The 18459-nt window shown below is 56.5% G+C and overlaps 4 protein-coding genes across 4 annotated transcripts; all 4 read left to right on the top strand.

Annotated features, from left to right (window-relative positions):
- Positions 1-998: 998 nt before the first annotated feature.
- Positions 999-3140, top strand: LPMP_290640 (phosphate transporter, putative; the record flags this gene model as incomplete). Its single annotated transcript, XM_010702370.1, has 1 exon — positions 999-3140. The coding sequence occupies one exon, from the start codon at positions 999-1001 to the stop codon at positions 3138-3140; it is 2142 nt and encodes a 713-aa protein (XP_010700672.1).
- A 933-nt stretch (positions 3141-4073) lies between these two features.
- LPMP_290630 (hypothetical protein) lies at positions 4074-4868 on the top strand (the record flags this gene model as incomplete). Its single annotated transcript, XM_010702369.1, has 1 exon — positions 4074-4868. The coding sequence occupies one exon, from the start codon at positions 4074-4076 to the stop codon at positions 4866-4868; it is 795 nt and encodes a 264-aa protein (XP_010700671.1).
- Positions 4869-5673: 805 nt separating this feature from the next.
- LPMP_290620 (Qc-SNARE protein, putative) lies at positions 5674-6093 on the top strand (the record flags this gene model as incomplete). The annotated part of the gene is made up of 1 exon (XM_010702368.1): positions 5674-6093. The coding sequence occupies one exon, from the start codon at positions 5674-5676 to the stop codon at positions 6091-6093; it is 420 nt and encodes a 139-aa protein (XP_010700670.1).
- A 4629-nt stretch (positions 6094-10722) lies between these two features.
- ABCA10 (ABC transporter, putative) lies at positions 10723-16326 on the top strand (the record flags this gene model as incomplete). The annotated part of the gene is made up of 1 exon (XM_010702367.1): positions 10723-16326. One exon carries the CDS (start codon positions 10723-10725, stop codon positions 16324-16326), a length of 5604 nt encoding a protein of 1867 aa, XP_010700669.1.
- Positions 16327-18459: the final 2133 nt, after the last annotated feature.

The raw sequence follows: 18459 nt of genomic DNA, 5'->3' as shown, positions 1-18459 counted from the left end.
TTGGCTGCGGTGAGCACGTACGTGCTGATGTTGGTGATCGATATTGTTAAAGTGAAAACTTGAAGACGAGGGGAAGGCACAGCGTGGCATGTCCACGGTACCCGCTTTCGCGGTTCAGCGAGGCGGGAGGGCGTGGCGGCCAACGCCTACAGCAGCGTAGTCTGCATATGCCCGCAACACTGCCGTCCCACAAAAAAGACCAACACGCATGAGGTGCGTTGGCATGTATTTGCATATAAGGCGAGACTCAAGCTGGCGGAGTGGAAGGCGCGTGGCGTGCGCAAGTTGCTTCGCAGAGCTAGTCCATCATGTCAATGCACCCGCGTCTCCTCCACCCCAGCCCTATTTTCTCTTCGGTGCCATAGTAGTAGTATACCCACCCTTCCTTCCCCTATATCGCCTCACCAACAACGCTCCCTCGCTCCCCTTCCCTCTTCTTTCTCTGCCTCTGCGTGTGTGCGTATTTTCCCAGGTGTGCTTCGTCGTTGCTCTCTGTTCTGCTAGCTGTGTTACGCGTTCTCTGCCTTTTCATTCTGCCCCACCTCCCTCACTGCGTCATCTTTAGCGCGCTCTCTCCGTTCGCGCGGGTGTTGCAAGTCGAACACACACCAGTCATCCACGCCCACAGCAAAACTGACACGCGTGCAGATGCACCACACCGGTGCATCAGCCATTTTTCCTGTGTAGCATCGACCACGCGGCACACACGCATCTCTCTCTATATAGATGCGTGTGTGTATGTATACGTGTACTTTAAAAATTATCGATTCAACAGTACGACGCTGAGTGGCAGTATCAGCACCAATACCCACACCCACGCCCACCCCCATTCAAACCCACCCGCCTTACCTGGGACTCCTTTTAATATATATATATATATATAATTTGGTGCTATCTGTTGGCGAAGTCGCGGAATACGGCTTGGTTTCCCTCTCTCTCTCTGTACCCTTGTGTGTCTCATCATTTTTCCTCTTGAGGACTTACTGCGAGCAGGCGGCATGGATTACCTTTCCACCTGCAAGCTGGATGTGAACACCACACTCCCGCTGGTGTGCATCAGCACGCTGCTTTCCTTCCTGTGCGGCGTTGGCATAGGTGCAAATGACCTTTCAGCCAACTTTGCGATGGTGGTGGGCAGCGGGTCTCTCAACATGAAGAGGGCCATCATCTACTGCACCGTGTTCGAACTGCTAGGCGCCGCTTTCATGGGTGGTCATGTGGGCAACACAATCCGTAGCGGCATCGTCGACCCTGTGCTCTTTGCCCAGAACAAGGATGTCGTGGTGATCGGCATGACGTGCGCCAGCTTCGCTGCGGCGCTATGGCTGTACTTGTCCACGGTGTTTGGTCTGCCGGTGTCCATCACTCACACGGTTGTTGGGTCAATTGTTGGGTTTGCGCTCTTCGCCACGGGCGGGTTCACGTACATCAAAACGAACGGACTAATCGTGGTGGTGATCTCATGGTTCGCGGCACCGATTGCGGCGTGTGGCGTGACAGCGCTTCTGTTTTACCTCCTACGACGCGACATCTTCAAGGTGAAGGGGCGTTCCTTTGAGCTTGCCCTGACCGTCCTGCCGCACTGCCTGCTCGCGTCTCTGCTGGTGGACTTCTTCTTCATTGTCCTTGAGAAGCCACCGATCATGTCACAGACGTTTGCTCAGCACGTCCCACTGTACATCCAGTGCATCGTCCTGCTTCTCGTCATGCTTTTTTTCTGCTGGGCGGCGAAGGTGTGGGTGTTCCCGCAGGTGGTGGAGGCCGCGATGGGCGCGCAGTCATTCGTGTGGGAGAGCGAGGCGCTGCGCACGGAACCGGTGAACGTGGCGGACAGTTCGACGCTGGATGAGATTAGGAACTTCTCTTTCTTCAAGCCAAGAGCCGACATGAGTACGAGGACATCCACTGTGGCGGGGAGGCATCACCTGCAACATCACAACAGCCAGCGCCAGCAGTACCAGTCGTCAGCCGCTGACGCTGTGTCTGCCCCACCGGCTGTGCCGGCAACTGTGGCGTTGCCACCGCCCTCGCCGTCCCGTAGCCCTGCTCCTGCGTCCACTGTCGATTCCCTCTTGGTCAAGCATCTCAGCGGAGCTGCTGAAGATCGTGACCATTCCGAGAGCAGCTCTACTTGTGATTCTCCGTCGCATTCCTACCCCCCCACACCAACCCCAGTGCATCAGAACGCGTCGTTGGTGCTTTCCTCCATCTCCACATCGGACAGCTCCTTCGTGCGCAAGGGAGCGAAGGTACGTCTGGCACCTGTGCACATCCACGAGCACTCGTCCGCACCGCACACACGCACCGTGTCGCTCTCCAACTCCACGACGCTCGTCCAGCATGGTACCAGCGATGTGCATCACCTTCCTGGATGCAAGCTTTCCTCCTCCTATCGCGATCGCCACGAAGCAAAACAGGTGCAGTCGGCTGGCGTGGTGGCGTACGGCAGCACGGATACCACAAAGTCAGCAGTAGTGGTTGCTAGCGGTGAGCAGGGGCTAGTCGGGGTGCCGTTTTCCCCCGTCTTGGTGCACAGCGAGGACGAGTTTGGCGAAGAGGACTGGGCCATGGACCACCCAATGCGGCCCATTCACTTTGGGGGCATCCTCATCAAGCCCTTTAACCCGCGCGCCGAGTACCTCTTCACTGGCCTCCAAGTGGTGGCAGGAAGTATATCCAGCTTTGTCCACGGCGCGGTGGCTGGCGCCAATGCCACTTCAGCCTTTGTCATTCTCTACGATACCTTCACGAACAACGAGTTGCAGGAGCCTGGGCTCAGCTCGCAGTGGTCGGTGCTGCCGGCAATGGTGGGCATTGCAATTGGCATGTTTGGCCTCGGTGCGAGTCTCATGAAGACGGTAGGGATGGAGCTGGTAACCGTGACGCCGGCCCGAGGATGGTGCATCCAGATGGGCGGCACCTTCGTCACGATGGTTCTGACAGGGGTTGGCATTCCCGTCTCGCTCTCGCAGTCGCAGGTCGGCGCCGCGATTGGCTGCGGCGTCCTGGACGCCAAGCTGGGCGGTGTGTCGTGGGATGTCGTTGCGAAGGTTGTGGCGGGGTGGGCCGTGACCCTTATTATTAGCGCCCTAACAACAGGCGTGTCGATGTGGGCGGTGTCGTCGCTGCTCTGCACGTAAGTGAAAGCAACGGCATGCGTGCGCCTCGTACATGCACCCAGGCGCGCCTCTGCACTGACGATGAATGGCTGGAGTGCAAAACAAGTGCGCGTGGTCGCGCATTGTTGCTGATGGCTTGTTGTCGTTTGCCTCCTCCCTCTCCGCTCCTCTGCGTCATTCTCATGCACGCCCATAGGCACGCGTTTCCCCCTCCGCTCTTACTGCCGTGCACTTTGTTCGCCATTTCGCTTTTTTGATGTGTTTTGTGCCTTCCCGTGTATCGGACAAGGCTGGTCCCCAATCGCCCGAGACTAGCAGCAGTGAACTGCTGCGGGCAACAGTGGGAAGGCAGTTGAGGGAAGACGAGATCCCTTCCTTTTCCCCTACTCTGTTGGGCCCGCCGTGCACGCTTGTCTTTATGGGGACGCGGTTGACCCAAAGTAGAGAACATCGAGTGCCGGCTTCAGGGCGAGATGGCCTTGGTGCGAAGTCTTTGATGCATCATGGCAGATCGAGCATGCGCAGGTGGCAGGTGTTTGAATACACTTGTGTAGGGCCGAGGGACGGTTTCTCTTCCCCTTTCCTTTGAAGTGCTGGACTTCGCCACAGAGCACTATCGCCGCCGTCACCCTGGCATCTCTTCGTGTCTTCTCCCTCTCTGCGTCTCCTCTCTTCCTTGTCGCATCGGCAAGACACACACGCGAGCTTGCGTTGACCAAATACTTTAAAGACCCCTTCGCCACGCACTGCAGCTGACTCATCGGCGTCCGAGCACCACTAGTGCACAGCAGCACACAGACACCATCCCCACTGCATAGATTCAACGACGGAAGCGGAGGGGAGCTCTGCCATCATAGAGCACCACAGGGTGTCATCGTTCAGCGTGTGCCCTCTTTTTCTCTTTCACACCGTCCATCGCGTGCGCACCTCTCCTGCTCGTCGAATACAAACACAATGCAGACCTCAGCGGTCCTAACCGGCGCGGCAGTGCGCCGAACTGCCGCGGCCTCTGCCGGCAGCGAACCTCGCACTAAGTTACCGTTTCTTATCAATGTGGTCAAGAAGGCTCAGAAGTCTGCCAACACCACAGCGGCGGCAACACCTGCGCTCTCCTCGATATCGGCGTCGTCGACCGAGCCGTTCATCCTGGCTGCCGCCTTCAAGCCGTACCCGCTCCTGCCCTCCGGCGAGACCAAGCAGGCCGCCGGCAGCTCCCTCCTGTACAAGGACGACGCCTGCGTGCTTGTGAACGATGCCTTTCCCAAGTCGATGGTGCACTGCCTGGTCATGCCGCTCGACCTTCGCCTACAGTCTCTCAACGCACTGAGCAAGAAGGATGTCCCGCTCCTGCGCCACATGATGTACGTAGGGGATGCGTATGTTCGCTACTTAAAGACGACAGCCCCTCACACCTACAAGGCGCGCCGGTTCATTGCGGGCTTCCACGCCCTTCCCTCGCTGCCCATGCTGCACCTCCACGTGCTTTCAATGGATCTGGATAGCCCCTGTCTCAAGCACAAGAAGCACTACAACAGCTTCGCTACGTTTTTCTTTCTTACGAGTGACCGCGTTCTGGACGACCTGGAGCGGCACGGCCGGGTGACGCTGAACCAAGATGTCGTCCACCTTCGACAGATGGAGGAGGGGGACATGAGGTGCCTGTGGTGCGGCACCGCACTGGCGAACGTGCCCGTGATGAAGTCTCACATCAAGAGCTGCCCGCAGAACAACGCTTTGGAGCAGTCTTAGGCCTGGTGGTAGGGTGGGTGGCCAGTGGACTGAAAAGGAGGCGATGTGGTGCCGTGTGTGGGGTTTGTTTTGGTTCGCAACGACGCACAGACTGGGCACGCAAAGGTCAGTAGTGGCACTCAAAGAGGTCACTTCTCCACAGGATGACACTGCTGGCGGGCTGCAGAGAGAAGGCACCGGTTTCCGGGCAGTGTGGCCGCTTGCGCAGCACGCCGTGCTTCGATGCACGTCTACCCGTACTAAAAAAGAGCCCCCTCCTCCTCCTCCCCACTGCTGCAGGCGATTCCTGCCTTGGTGGTAACAGCGGCGCTCTCCCCACCGTCCTTCTCAAGCTCGCTCGCTTTCTCTCTCTCTCTCTCTCTCACTCCCCCCCTCTCTCTCTACCGTCCCTTTCCACCCCCCTTTTTTTTTCAATCTTCAACTCAGTGTCGTCGTACGCGCCAAAACGTGCGAGTGCGGCGGCACGCGATCTTCCCACACATTCGGTACATGCCGAACCCCACACAAGAGCGCATACGCACCCGCTGGTTTATAGCATTGGGCCACTTCTTAAACTTCTCTCCTGCCACTGCCGCTCTTGTTACTGATAGTACCCGCTGGCGCTGCTGCTGGTATGACTGTTTGCCAGCACAGGGTTTGCATCTTTGACGCCCACTGAGCTAGCCGGCTTTTTTCTCTTCCTTTTGAGGCTTTGTGTGTGTGTGTGCGTAGGTGTGTGTGCATATTCTCTTGAGTAGCTGGCGGCACCACGATCACGACTGTCGTAGCAATTGAGCCTCCTTGCTTGACTCCCAGACGGCATACCATGATCCAACCTCAGAGCACTCTGTTCCGCCGTCGTGAGGGCGGCGCCGATAATGATGGGGCATTTAGCTCTCCGTCCTCTTCCCCCGCCCCGTACCAGACGCGTCCCGGGGCGGCAGCTGCCGCTCCAGTGCGTGCAGACGCCTCGCAGGAGCAGGAGAACGACGTTCTCATGCAGGCCCTGTTGTCTGACATGCGCAGGGCCAAGAAGAGCTTTACTAGGATGGGCGATGAGGTGCGAGAGCAGAACGCGGTGCTGGAGCGACTGCGCGCCTCCTTCCTGACTGCGCAGAACTCCCTTCGCCAAACGATGCGGCACCTGGACAAGGTAGGCTGGGGAGGCTTCAAGCACATGTGGGCGCTGGCGCTCTTTGTGATTGTCTTTTTCATGCTGCTCTACTTGATGCTTCGCTTTCGGTAACTCAACACACTCGCGCAAAGGGCAGGTCAATCATTTCCTGTGAAGGTGTTGGCCTGCGGAGGGCTTTGTGTGTGCGTGTGGCGCATACGTCTCCCTTCGAGCTGCTGGGTCCGACGCGTGGTGACTAATGCGAGGTCTCATGGTTGTGTTTTCGCTTTAAATTTTTTTTCTTCAATTTCCTTCCGCCCTTGTGGGCGCGATGGCGCACATAAAGCGAGGCAGCTGCGCCGCTGACTATGAAAACAGGCAAAGTAACCGACACGTCACTCCGAGGTGCATGCCGGTGCCGATACGCAGTCTTGAGTGCCAGAGAGGAATGGGGCGTTTGCATTGCTGGCGTTGTGCACATGTGCAATGAAAACGAATTCTGCAAACCAAAACCTCAACCCCCCCCTTTCTCTCCCCCTCTTCCGTCGACAACGAAAAAGGGGCGGATAGGTGCTGCCCCTTAGCGCACTCGCGTCTTGTGTCAGTTGCGAGGACGCCCCTACCCTCAGGTTGCTGCGTATATACTTCAGCTGCATGCATCCTTCGACCAACATTGCCTTCTCCTCCCCAGAGGCGTGGGATACCCACGTGAGGCAGCCTATGATGATCCTCTTAGTACGGCCTACTCACGCTTCTCCTTCTCTTCCACCCTACCTTTCTCTTGCTGACTCTCTTGCCGCTCCTCTCGCACCGTCTTTCTCTTGGTGTACATGAGCCTACACCATCACCGCACACCTGTTCCCAAACTTGTCATCAACCCCCTTTATCTACACGCGCGTGTGTGCGCTTCTCGCTTTCTGTCGCCTTCTCCCTGACCCACGGACGCATGAGCGCCTGCATGTGTGTGGGTGTCTTACGTCGCAGCTAAGAAGAAATCGTCATTGTCCAACTGGTGTTTATGTTCAAATTTTAGGTTTTTTTTGTTGTTGTTTTTCCTTTTGCTTCCGCTTTGTTTGAGCTTCACATCTTCTCTGACGCCGTTGTTGTTCTTCTTGCACTTAGCGCGCACGTGTATCGTCTCCTTCGGTCTTTTTGCTTTGTTCCTTCTTCAGTTGAGGGGCGCAGCAAAACCCCCAAAAAGGAGAGCGGAAGGAAAAGGGGACGTACAACGACATAAAAAAAAAGAGAGAAGGAGAAGATACGACATATTTGCTCACCTTGTTGGATCCTCCTCTCCGCGTGCTTATCTTGAGTGCAGTCGCATTCGCCACGTCTCCCACCTACCTACCCACCATATACCCAACTCAGGCGTTGTCGCTACCCCTGTCTCTCCGCATTTTTCCTTGGACGTTGTTCTCCCTCTCTTTTGATTGTATTTTTACCGTCTGAGCATCTATTTCGCTGTTCCATCTTTAGTTTGCTTTATTCACCAACTCTTTCTCGCGTGCAACCTCACCAATTTTTCTGCAACTCCCACCTCGCTCCGCCCTCTCTCCTTCCTTTCGTTCTTCGTTTGTTTGCTTTCGTCTGTGTGCCTTCTCCCCCTCCCGAAGAGCCACAGCCACAAAACAAGCAACCAGTCAACCGAAAAACAAGCACGCTCGCAAGCGACGTCTATGGACATCCCTTTTTTTGTATTTATCCAGAGCTCAGTGTCTCCCTGTTTTTCTTTCCGCCTCCCTCTATCTAGTTCATAAGGAGCATCACCGCCAGCAGCCGCAGCAGCTCCCCAGTGAAGTGGAGCATAAGTGACGCGCACGGGCATCGTCGTTGTTGTCCCTCTCTCTTTCCCTCTGCTCTTTCATCGTTGTCTGACACGTACGTGAAGGTGATAGATAAGGGAGCGGTGCACCACAGGACGGCGGCAAAGTGCAAGTCGGTAATGGGTGAGGCCTGCGCAGCGCTCAGCGATACGACGCACAAACAAAAGAGTGGGGCCTTCCAACTACCTTTTCGTCTCTTATTATTATTATTACTTGCAAAGCAGCCACAACGCCAGCGAAGAAACTTAGAGGAGGAAAGCCGATACGCTTGAACGCGTAGTCGCCGGGGGTGTTAACGCTAAGCAGAACAACTCGTGCAAAGTAACCAATTAAGGCCCGGTGAGGCCCCTCTCTATTTTCTCTTCAGTCTCTTTTATCTCCCTCCTCCCACAGGACACAGCCGCCTCTAACGCGCCAGCCTAACGTTTCCACTCTGAAGAAAAGCAAAAAGACAAGCACTGCTGTTTCTTCTCCCTCGTCGTTCTTCTCTATACCTCTCTTTCTTCTCGCCTAGTCCCTTCTCCTCCCTCAGTCGGCTAGCGTTATTGGTCCACACAGCCGACAACCGCAACGCTCCAAGTCAAAGGACATACCTTCTTGCTGGGAGTTTCGATTTCTCTTCGTCCCTGTGTGTGTGTGCGTGTGCGCGGGCATGAGAAGGCCTGGACGAATTTTTTTTTCATTTACGAACGCTCTTTGAGCCGCTTTTGCTTGGCCTATTTTTCTCTCTCTTCTGTGAACAAAGTGACTTGAGCGGGCATTGTCGTGTGCGCTCGTGCTGACCTGCTCAGTGCTCTCATCTGGCGTGACGCCGGTAAGCAGAAAAGGAAACAGCCAACCAACCAAACAAATACCCAACATACAAACAGTGCGCAAGGCACCCTCAACTATCCCCTCGAGCAAAGTGAAAACGAAAGGAAAAGTCAAACGAAAACACAACTTCTTTCAACCAGTTGTTGGTGCGACCGCGCTGTCTCCCTCTTTAAATTTTTCTTTTCTTTGATCAACGCTTCTCTCTGTGTACGCTGTCCTTGCCTTCTCTCTCTCTCTTTTCGTTTGTTTCTCCATTGGTTTACCCATCAACTTCACTGTTTGTTTCTCTTCAACGTAGCACTTCTATTTTCACTTCCCTAGCTTCACTTCTGCCCCCCACTCTTTTCGTGTGTTGGGTTGAGGCTCCGACTCGCTCTTCTCTGATTGTCTAGCGCCCTTTCTTGTTGTGGCTTCTCTTGAAAAGCTGACGGGGGAGGGGTGAGGTGACTGCGCGCTCCTCTTTCCTCTTTGCTCCCCAAGTCTCTGCTTGCTGTGCTCTTCGTCACTCCCGCTCCTGTGGCCTGCCGTGTCGATTCACCTTGCCTGCATAAATTGACGGCGCGTGGTTTGTTTCGTACATCAGTCTCCAACTTCCCCTCTCCCTCCTTCAACAAAGAGGAAATACAACGACACGCATTGGCTTCTCTTGCTTGTCTACCTCCACCTGAGCGTGACACCGCCTCTGGTTGCTTTTACTTTCCCTCTCTCCTTTCTGGGTGGTTGTCCCGCTTTTCTTTCCTTCGTGGCCCCAGTAGAGCTCTTCGCGTATTTTTCTCTCGTTCTCGACCTCTGTCTTCTAGTTTGTCTTTGCAGCTCTGATATAAGCCGAGATATCATCTCGGTGCCCTCTTTCATTTTTCTTTGTCGCCTTCTGGTTGATTCACGTTGTGTCTGTCTGTCTGTCTGTCTACCTCCTCCTGCGAGTGTGGATTTCTCCTACATTTTTGTCTTCCTTTCTCCCTCTCTTGCCTCTTTCGTGCTTTCGTTCGTCTCTCTGTCTTTTTCTCCTCGAGCTCCACTCGTTGGTCCACCCCTTCCATACCACAGAAGTGTTCCCACAGGACGTGTCCGCTTCTTCCAAGTGGTCTCGTCTGTTTTTTTTTCTTATCGCTTCGCTCAAGCTCGCTTCTCCCTCTCACCCTCCTTAGACGTGAGCGGAGGCCTGCAGAGGAGTGCGAAAAACGAGAGGGCAGCGCTCCGAGCACGTACGAGACCTCCGCCCTCTCTTCTCTGGTAAGTGGAGCTTCACCCTATATAACAGCCGAGTCAAGCCACAGGAGTTGAGGACGGAAGAGCAGAAAGAAAAGAGAAGACGAGGCGTAAGGGACCACGGCCCCCCCCCCCCCCAGAGAGACAGAGACGCACGCAGTGGGCTGCCTTCTCAAACGCAACTCCAGCAAAAAAGAAAAATAGTTGCCTGACGGCATCGAACACTGAGGCTCTCAGGCGATAGGAAAGCCTCCCGTGTGTGCGTGAGACACCTGCAGGCCGTCTGTACTCTCTTTGTCGTTCTCTTTTTTTTTTCTACGCTCTTGCTGTTTGTTTGTTCTCGCTGCCCCCCCCCCCCCTCCCCTTCTTGCGCACGCGAGCCCCCCTAGAGAAGTCCCCTCCCCCTACCCCTCCCACTGGCCCATACAGGCAAGTAGTGCAGCACGGCTAAGGAGAACAATTGCCCCTTTCAAATTGTTATCGCGTTCTATTTTTTTTCTCTTTTCAGTGTCTTTGGTGTCTTTGCCGTTCCTCTTCTCGGCCTTTTCTCGTTTCCTCTTTGGTCTCTCCTCCGATTTCTCCTCTACGTTCATCTCTCCGCCCCCCGAGTGCCCTTCCCTCTTCACTTTGACCGGCTCGGAGATCACACGCCAGGCACCCAACCCTGTGCAAACGCTTGACCTCAGCGGAGGCGCGTCCCCACCCCTTCTCTCTCCCCTGGACGTTCGTTCTTTCACGTGCGGCTTTCGTGCCTTTCTCTTCTGTGCCGCTCTTTCTTGTTTGTATTTTTTTTTTCACTGTTGTTTTGAGAAAGGCGGGCGCATTTTTTTTTTCTGAGCGCGTATTGCTGCCGGCACGAGAGGAACCACAGACGTGTCATACCGTCCCCCCGACAGCTGCGATCACGTCCGTCGCAATGCCCAAGTTTTGGCGGCAGTACAGCATCCAGCTGTACGGGTTTCTGGCCAAGACATTCCTACAGCGATGGCGCATGCCCATCTCCACCACGGTGGAGGTCCTTCTCCCTTGCCTCTTCACCATTCTGATATCCATCGCCTACTGGGTGTCGGGCCATTCGACTGTGCCGGCGCAGATGTACGACGGCGGCGCCAATGTGCCGCTGAACATGACGGACTTTGTGTCGTATTTCATGTGCAAGAAGGTGGACTCAAAACTGGCGGTGCCGTGGCGCCCGTGCCCGCCTGGGATGAACTCATCGTTTCTCACGTGCCTGTCGCTCATCGGCAACGGCAGTGAGATTTGCATCCAGAATGCCCTCTACTCGGTGCTGTACCACATTCTGTACGGCATGTTCTATGGCAAAGGCTCATACGGTATGAACACAATGGACGGCCACCTCACGCTGTCGGCCATGGTGACCGAGGCGACGCACGAAGAAAACCCAACATTCTTCGGCCGTGGTGGTAAGGACAGCCTATCGCACTATGGCAAGCTGCTGGTGTCAAGTGACTCGGATACGCTGGGGCAACGCTTCATGACGTTCTGCCGCACCAAGAGCGCGATGTGCGGCGAGGTACTTTACCCCAATCCCTTCCCTTCATTGGCCAGTGCCAAGGACTACGCGGCAGAGCACGAGAACACTGTCTGGGCCATTGTTGACCTTCCGAAGGCCTCCCTCACAGCCAACGGTGAGACAGAATTCACCATTAGCATGAATTTTACGGCTACTGCGCCAACGTCGAAGGGGTCATCGAAGAGCCTCTTCACCCGCGGCCTCGGCGCCAACGACGGCAGCGACGGCTACGTGCTCTACTGGGCTAGCGGCTTCTTGACGCTGCAGACATTTGTGCAGGAGTTCTACATGTCGGAGGCTCTGGCCAACCACACCGTTACTGGCCCCGCTTCCTACGACTCGGACCCCGCGACCGGCGTGGACGGCATCAGCAAGTACCTCTCGCAGTACGGCTCTACCTTAATCCCGATGCCGACGCCGTCGCGCTACGACAACTCGTTCCTGACGAGGTGGGCTTACTACATGCCGCTGCTCGCCGTGATGGCTATCCTGTACCCGACTTCACGCCTCGTGATGCTGATCGTCAGTGAGAAGTACAACGGCATTCGCGAGGCGATGCTGATCATGGGCCTGCATCCGTCCTGCATGTTTTTTGGGTGGTACTCTTCCGCACTCATCATGGACTTCGTTTCTTCGCTGCTCGCCGCCATGTTTCTCAAGATTGGCTTCCTCGACAAGGTGGACTACAGCCTCCTCTTGCTGCTCTACTTCTCTTTCATGCAGCAGAACACGGCCCTCTGCTTCTTTGTCAGCTCCATCTTCCACAACCCGCGCGTGGCGAGCTGGTGCATCGCGTTTGTGCTGTTCTTGTTTGCGATCCCATCCTTCTCCTTTCCGGATGGCATGACCGACATCCAGAAGATCTTCTGCTGCCTGCTCCCCTGTGTCGGCTACATCCAGGCGTTCAACATGATGCTGAACTACGTCTCCTTCGGCTGGCACTTTGGGTGGCCGCAGGCGCACATTGGCTACTTCAACTTTTCTATCGCGGTTGGCATGATGTGGGCCTCGTTCGGCGCGCTGATGCTCCTCAGCTTTTACTTGGACCGCGTCTCCTTTGGCGCAGTCGGCCGCCGTGCCCACCCCCTCTTTTTCCTAATGCCGCTGGTGAATCGCTTCCGCAAGCGCAGGATACAGCTGGTCAAGATGTCGGACATGGGCAGGCCGATTCGCCCTGGCTCTCTGGTCGAGTGGACCAGCAGCGAGGGAGTCGAGCCGGGCAACACGTCATTTGCGGAAGGCCCGGTGAAGAAGGATGGCAAGGCATCGCCGTCAGATTCCAGCCGACTCATAGAGCACCACCATGATGTTGTTAACCCAATGGACCCCGGTGTCGCTGCCGTCTTCTACCGCCTGCGCAAGATCTACATTGGCGGTGGCATCCTCGGCTTCTTCTACACGTACTTCACCGGACTCTTCCGCGAGGGCGACCGCATCGTCGCGCTGGACGGCGTCACCTTTGCAATGCGCACCGGCGAGGTGAGCGTGCTGCTCGGCCCCAACGGTGCCGGCAAGTCCACGATCATGGGCATGGCGACTGGCATGGTGAACCCGACGAGTGGCGATGTCTTCGTGCGCGGCTACGACGCCCGGACGCACCTTGACGAGTGCCGGCAGAGCATCGGGTACTGTCCTCAGCGCGATATCGTGTGGTCTCTGCTGACGGTGGAGGAACACATCACCTTCTACGCGCGCATGAAGGGGTCTAACTCAGTGAACGTGCAAGACAAGGTGGAATACGTGCTGGACCTCGTCGACCTGCAGGAGAAGCGTCACTGCAAGGCAAGCAAGCTGTCGAGTGGTCAGCGCCGGCGTCTGTGCGTCGCGATCGCTATGGTCGGTGACTCTTCCGTGCTGTTTCTCGACGAACCCACGTCCGGTATGGACATCAAGGGTCGCAAGATAGTATACGATGCCCTGAACCGCACCCGTGCCCATCGTAGCGTGCTTATCTCCACTCACCTTCTCGACGAGGCCGACCGCATTGCCGACCGCGTCCTCATCATAAACAAAGGATTGCTGTCCGCGGAGGGCTCGACGATGTACCTCAAGTCACAGATGGAGGTCGGGTACGTGGTGACGTGCTTGCTGGACAGCAACATGAGCATCATGGAGGAGAACGGCGCTGCCGAGGCGCTGGTGGATTTCGTGCGCGCCGAGAGCTACGCGGCGCAGCGAGTCGACGGCGGCAGCAACGAGGGATGTGTGGTGCTGGGGGTGCAGCGGCGCGGCCGCGAGGTGTCCTTCCGCTTCCCGATGACCCTTCTCGACTCAGCTGGCGTGTCGCTTCTTTCAGTGATTCAACACAACAGCGAGCGGTTGCACTTGCGCAACGTCGCGCTCAACCTGGCGACTCTCGAGGACGTCTTCTTCACCGTCACGTGCACTACACCGCTCATGACAAGCGTGACAGACGGCGAGCTGGTCGGCGGGCGAGAGGGTGAAAGCGATTCGATCGACACGCCTGAGATGCCGTTGACGATCACCGACCTTTATGAAGAGAAGAGGGCTTACCTCTTCGTCTTCTGCCGGCACTTCCGCGCGCTCTTCCTGAAGCGACTGCACTATGCCCAGCGCGACGTCAAGCTACTCATCTACCAGGTGGTGCTGCCGATCATCTTTCTGCTCTTGTCGCTGTTCATTACCCTTGTCCGCGAACCGACCCAGCCCGCGCTTCGGCTCGACATGACCATGTACGAGCACTACGCCTCTAACCCATCTCAGGTGATGACGGCATACTCGAACTTTTCCGGCTACGTGCAGAACTTGACCCGCTTCCCCATGAGTGTCACGAACGCCTTCCACCTCGGTCCAAATCTGTCCAACAGTGTCTGGGGCTCGTACTACCTCACCGACTTCCGCGAGATGCCGTCTGGCCTGCCCAACGTGTCCTACTCCATGAGCCAGCTGTTACTGAGCGAAATCATGACGCACAAGTCGCCGCGCTGCGTTGCTGTGGCGCCAGTGGGGGCGGTGTACCAGCAGGGTGTGCCCAAGGAAACTCCGACGTTGCTGCACAACACATCGTACAGCCACTCCTCCCCACAGGCCGTGGACGCGCTCTACCACCTCGCCACGTATCAGCTCTTCGGCTCCTCCGTGCCGATGCCGACTGTCGTCAACTCGCCCATGCCACTCGGCGAATTTGAGAAGTCGCTGGTGTCAGCAAACAAGCAGGTCATGATCGGGATCTTCATCATCCTGCCCTTCATCTTCATTCCGTCCAACACGATCTCCTTCATTGTCGAGGAGAAGGAGTCTGGCGCCCGTCACATGCAGTGGATTTCCGGTGCCAGTGTCCTGGCGTACTGGTTGAGTAGCTTTGTGTTCGACTTTGCGTGCTACATCGTTACGCAGATTTTGGCCTTCGTCATTTTCCTCATCTTTAGACGCACCGAATACATTGGCAAGGACACCATTGACGCCGCCTTTGTGCTCTTCCTCTTTTTCGGCCTGACGTCGATCCCGGTCAGCTACTTCCTGAGCTTCTTCTTCCGCTCCAGCTTCACGGCGCAGTCTGTCGTCTTCTGCATCAACTTTACCTTTGGCTTCCTGTGGGTGACGCTCGAGTCGATGATCGCCGAGCACGCACTGCGGTTCGCGGAGGTGGTGACCTACGTTCTTCGCATCTTCCCAGCTGTGTGCTTCGGCGAGGCCATGTACGTACTTTCCGGCGTGCAGCTGGCCAACTTGATGTTCCCGAACCGCGCCAAAACAAGCTTGTTTGCGCTGCTGCACTTCAGCGAGACGGGCCACCCCGTTGGCGGTATCGGCACAGGCCTCATTTATATGTCTTGCGTTGCTGTGGTCTGCACTGTGGGGCTCGTGGTTCTTGAGTACCTGCGGGTGCAGCGACTCGACGCGGTCTTCACGCAGTGCTGCACAAAGCCGAACGCCGAGGACGAGGAGGAGCACCACCGCCTCGAGGAGGCGCACCCGTCCGTGAGGCAGGAGGAGGAGTACGTGTGCTCAGTGGAGACAGGACCAGAGCCCGCCTGCGTTGCGGTGCAGCACCTCAACAAGCGGTACATAGGAGCCAGTCACGCGGCTGTCCACAACATCTCGCTCGGTGTGAAGAGGGGTGAGGTGATGGGTCTGCTGGGGCTTAACGGCGCCGGGAAGACGACGGTGGTGAGCATCCTTGCAGGTGAGGAGGTTGCGACAGCCGGCGAAGTGTTTGTGAACCACCACCCCGTACAGTCAATGGAGAGCCGCTCCTTTGTTGGCTACTGCCCGCAGTACGAAGCGCTGCTGAGCAATCTCAGCGCTGAAGAGCACCTCTGGTTGTATGCCCGCCTACGCTCCATCAAAGAAAAGCACATCAAGGCAGAGGTGCACATGCTGCTCAAAGAGCTAGGGCTGTACCCGTTCCGCAACCAGTCTGCCGCGTCTCTAAGCGGTGGCAACAAGCGCCGCTTGTCCCTTGCCATCGCGTTGGTCGGACACACAAAAAGTGTGCTTCTGGACGAGCCAACGTCAGGCATGGATGCCGTGGCCCGTGCACAGACGTGCGATATACTGCGCCGCCTCGCGGCTGACAAATCCGTGGTGCTGACCACGCACCGCCTGGACGAGGTCGAGGCACTGGCCGACCGCGCCGCCTTCGTCGTGCGGGGCAATCTGCGCTGCATCGGTACACCACAGGAGCTGAAGAACGCGTACAACACGACTGCCGCCTACACGCTCAATGTGCTCTTCCCCATTACGGTGCACTTGCAGGGCATACACGAAAGCCTGGTAGAAAAGGTGCGCAGCTACGTGCTCGACACCATCACTGCCGCGTCGGGGGAGAATGTGCGGCAGACGCTTCGGTGCGAGGTGGTGGAGGTGCACCCGTGCTCGATGCAGTTGACCGTGAACGCCGACCTTCCTCCCATCTGCATCGCTGTTTCGAACCTTCAGGGGGGCAGGGCGGAGGGGATACCTGCAACGGCGTATGTCAGCGTGAGCCAGCCGACGCTGGAGGACATTCTTCTTCTCCAGTAGTAATGCGGACATTCAAACAACAGCGCACCACACCCCATGCGCTCTGTTGTCGCACTGTATTTCGCTTTTTATTCGGCACGCCTCTGTTCTTCTCGGTGCCTCTTCGCCTTTTCTCCCTGTTCGAGCTGCAAAGGCTGTGGCTGCGTTCGTCGCCGTCGTTGCCTTTTTCCCTCATCGAGGTCGATGGCCCACTCCTCGCCCCTCGTGCGCTCCTCTTCTCTCTTCGTTTCGTCGTATTCAGCGCTGGTTTGGTACCGCTCAAAAGGAGCGAAAAGGGAAGTTGGCCAAGCACAACACCGAGTGAAAGGAAACAAAAGGCACCTCTTGAGGGATGTCTGCCTGAAGAGTTCCTCAGACAACGGCTGCCGCCCGCCCCCCTCCCCTCCCCTCCCCCTCTTTCCATCTTCTCCTTTGCTCTTTTGCTTTTTGTTGTTTTGCACGTTTTGCACGAATGCACGCACGCAGCCAGAGGCATGTCTGATAGCAGCAGCAGTGCTTTGCATTCTGCCCTCTTCCAGAAGATGAAAGCGACTCTTCTGCTCCTGGCAATATCAGTGGGCCTCTCGCTCCTCCCCACCACGTTTAGTCGTGTTTTTCTTCTACCTTCGCTTCTCTCTTTTCCTTGATGGCGCGTGTGCGTGTGTGTGTGTGTGCGTGTCTTCCTCGACACCGTCTTGCTCGATGGCTTTTCTGCTGTCACTTCTCCGCATTTTGCTAAGCTATCATTACCACTGTCTCCCTCACTCCCTTTCCCAGTACTTGTTGTCTCTGCGTGTATACCTCAGGCCAGTCCACTCAAGTGTTCTTGTTTGCGTCTTTCTTTCTCTCCATCTCGTTCTTCAATGAAGTAGGACACCTAGCACACGTGCATTCAGCAGCGCGGCACCAGAGATGAGCGTGCGAGTGTTCCATCGCGCTGCCAGCAACTTGTTTGTGTCTGTGTTTTACCTTTGGTTCACATGCGTGAGTGGCAAGGAAAATGTGAAGAGGGCGCACACACGTGGGCGAGGAGGTTCGTGGCCCCAGCAGGAAAACAAAACAAAACGCACCCTCTCCACGAACGGCACAGCGAGAAAGAACAAGGTGTGTGAGGGAGTGAGGTGTGGGCCAGGCAGAGCGCGGCTGCCCAGTTGTATGCCTGCTGCTAGAGTGCGACGTCACGCTGCAACAGCAAGGGCCTGAAACAGCAGCGCCGGCAGTAGGCATCGCCACGCACCTTCGCATCGACTCGATGGCCGTTAAATACGTCGGCACATTCACCAAACCAACCGAGGGCGAGACGTGTGATGCGAAGGAAAAGCGGAGGGTACAACAGCCGATCTGATGCGCCAGTGGGTTGACCCATGCAGAAAACGAGAGGCGGGCTCATTTTGGTCGTATTTTCTCGTTGAGTGCACGTAACGAAAGGGAGCGAAACGATAAAGTACATCCGGCGCAAGCGAAACGACCAGGCTGGGACAGGCTCGCATACGCGATCACGCAGACACATCGTCCCCACCTCTTCCACTGCATTACTCCATGAGCGAGCAGATTGGGGGGGGGGGAGGAGGTTAGGGGCGATGTGGATAGCAACGATGGAGAGAAGGAGAAAAGCAGTGAGGGATTCTCTTGGGAGCTTCTCCTACTTGTCCCCTTATCTGCTGCTGCTGCTGCTGTTGCTTCTCGTACTCGCTTCTTCGTTTCCCTTCTCCACGCCGTCTGTCTCTCCCCCTCTCGTTTCTCGTTCCTGTGTTTCTCTGTCTTGCTTGGCGTTGCAGGTCTGGAGAGGGTGCGTGCTGGTTTGTCTGCACATCATTTGCGTTCACGTGTTCTCCTAATGTGTATGCCCCTCCACCTTTTTTGTTGTTTTTGTTGTTGGTGCGCCGCGTGTGTTGGCTGCATCGTCGACTGCTGTCCTCTCTTCCTCCTCCTCTTCCTCTCTCGCTCCCCCATTGTCGCAGTTTTTCTCCACTATGCGTGTGGCTGTCGTGAGGCGCGTCGCTGTGATTCTGTCTAACGCCAGTTAGACTGACAGACTCATCTGTGTCCAGTCGCACGCATGGGGATGCACGTGTGACCTTCCCTCGTCCCCCTCTCCCCGCACCTATCCTCAGGCAGCGCAAGGGAGCGAGAGTGGTGGGGAAGTGAAGGGCG

Source organism: Leishmania panamensis (assembly GCF_000755165.1).
Source record: "Leishmania panamensis strain MHOM/PA/94/PSC-1 chromosome 29 sequence".
NCBI classification, from domain to species: Eukaryota; Euglenozoa; class Kinetoplastea; order Trypanosomatida; family Trypanosomatidae; genus Leishmania; species Leishmania panamensis.
Note: the sequence above shows the minus strand (reverse complement) of the source record. Positions and strands in the feature narration are given on the sequence as shown.